At 44.2% G+C, this 2080-nt stretch overlaps 1 protein-coding gene across 1 annotated transcript; it reads right to left on the bottom strand.

The window, feature by feature from the left end:
• Nucleotides 1-608: 608 nt before the first annotated feature.
• On the bottom strand, nucleotides 609-1562 carry LOC141180588 (olfactory receptor-like protein OLF4). The gene has a single exon (XM_073660681.1). It carries the CDS (start codon nucleotides 1560-1562, stop codon nucleotides 609-611), a length of 954 nt encoding a protein of 317 aa, XP_073516782.1.
• Nucleotides 1563-2080: the final 518 nt, after the last annotated feature.

The following is a 2080-nucleotide window of genomic DNA, read 5'->3' as shown; positions in this document are numbered from 1 at the left end:
GGTGTCTTCTTACCAGCAAATCCCCCTGCTGTAATTATCTGGTCACTGCAGGAGGCCCCTACTTCAATTGGCGATGGATGTGTCAGCTCTCTCTCACTTCCCTAGTCATAATTATTTTTTCTCAGCCAAACTTAGCCCCATATGTTCAATGTGAGGGTGATATGTCCCTTCTCTGGAGAAGTCTTTATGGATTTTTATTTTTCTCTACAACAGTACATATTTTTCATAACCAAACAAGTTAAATCAATGGCCTCGGGCTTACAGTATCAGGACAAAAGGATTCAGGTAAATTGAAGCCCATTGCTGTTTGATGAGCTGAGGATTGCCGCAGATGATCTGCTTATTGTTTCCGGCTTTTATTGGATAATTGTGCAGGGTGTGAAGGTGCCCATATACTTTGATGGAAATCAACGATTTCAAACATAATCAACATTCATCAAGTGGAATTCAACAATGAACAACTGTTTTGGCTGACCGATAACACACAATTATCATTTTCTTGAACTAAGTTGGCCGTGTTGGATTTTTTCGTCTAGTAGACAAATGAAATGTCTTTCCAGTGTAACTTCTGAAGCTTTTATGCATTTCTCATGCCATTATACAGTTCATTAGTCTATTGCGTTTTTGATTGTGGACCTTCTCTTTAGTTGCAGCAGTCTCATCACCGCCCGCTTCACATCTTTATTCCTTAGACTGTATATCAGTGGGTTTAGCGTTGGCGTGACTGTGGCATATAACAAGGTGAAGACCTGATCCAGAATATCAGAGTATCTTGTAGTTGGCAATAAATACACCGATGCTCCTGTGCTGTAGTAGAGCATGATGACGATGAGATGGGATGAGCAGGTGGAGAAAGCCTTTGTTCTTCCACCCCTGGATGTTATTCGAAATATAACCTGTAATATTTTTGCATAAGATGTCAAGCTGCATAAAAATGGACAAAGTCCGAAAAATAATAACACAAAGTACATCACTAGATAAAATATCTCCTTGCCAGCACATGAGATCTTTGTTAAAGATTTTGCATCGCAATAGAAATGGTGGATTGTGGTGGAACGACAGAAGGACATCTTCAGGGTCGGGACTGTGATCAAACATGAGTTTAATGATGCAAAAAACCACATGGCGACCATGCAGATGACACAGACTTTTTTACTCAATATAGTATGATAATGTAGGGGCTTACAGATGGCGACGTACCGGTCATAGGCCATTGTGAACAGCAGAAGATCCTCTGTTCCAGCAGCCACAAAGAAGAAAAACATCTGGGTGAAGCATTGCCCGAAGGACATTTTGTGATTCCCAGATGAAAGTATATGTAATAGTTTCGGGATGACAGTTGTTGTATAACACATATCCACTAAGGACAGGTTACAGAGGAACAGATACATGGGGCTGTGCAGCTGCTGATCCACATAGATCAGAGTAATGATCAGCACATTCATGAGGATTCCAAGTGAGTAGAACACCACGAACATCCCGAAGACGAGTGGTGAACCGTCAGCCTTATGGAAAAAGGGAAAAATGTTGAATTCTCTTGGAACAGATGTGTAGTTCTCCATGTAAGGATATAGTATCATCGCAGCAGATTTATCCCAGTGAACCTTGTGAAAAATCATTTAAAAATTAATACAAAAATAAATTATTCAAGCATTCCAACTTCTGACAAATCTCACCAGTATTAATATACTAAGGCTACTGTAGTGCCGGCGTCCCTGCCCTCTGCTAGGCAGGGACGCTGTTCCCCTCACCGCTCTGCTCCGTGCCCGGCGTCCCTCTTCCGCTCTGCTGGCAGCGCGCGCTCCTTCCCGGCCACTGTGCTTAGGGCGCGCGCGCGCTCTCCCTCCCTCTCAAAGGGGCCGCGCGCGCCGTCCTAAAGAGTCCCCGGCCAATGGCCGGAGGACATTACCATATATAAGGCACCTCCTCCAAAATGGAGGTGCCCGAGCAATGTTGTTTGCACCTGTGTCTCACCTGTGCTTCAGCCCTCAGGTCCCGTTGCCAGTTACCTGCCAGTTACCTGCCAGTTACCTGCCAGATTCCTGCCTGATTACTTGCTACCTGCCTGCTAGTCTGAGGT

This window comes from Phyllobates terribilis, unplaced genomic scaffold, assembly GCF_046119375.1.
Source record: "Phyllobates terribilis strain yellow unplaced genomic scaffold, ASM4611937v1 Scaffold_33__1_contigs__length_13283291, whole genome shotgun sequence".
Classification (NCBI taxonomy): Eukaryota; Metazoa; Chordata; class Amphibia; order Anura; family Dendrobatidae; genus Phyllobates; species Phyllobates terribilis.
Note: the sequence above shows the minus strand (reverse complement) of the source record. Positions and strands in the feature narration are given on the sequence as shown.

Excerpts from the sequence above, each read along its gene's own strand:
- LOC141180588 (XM_073660681.1), bottom strand. The coding sequence starts at position 1,562 with ATGGAGAACTACACATCTGTTCCAAGAGAATTCAACATTTTTCCCTTT.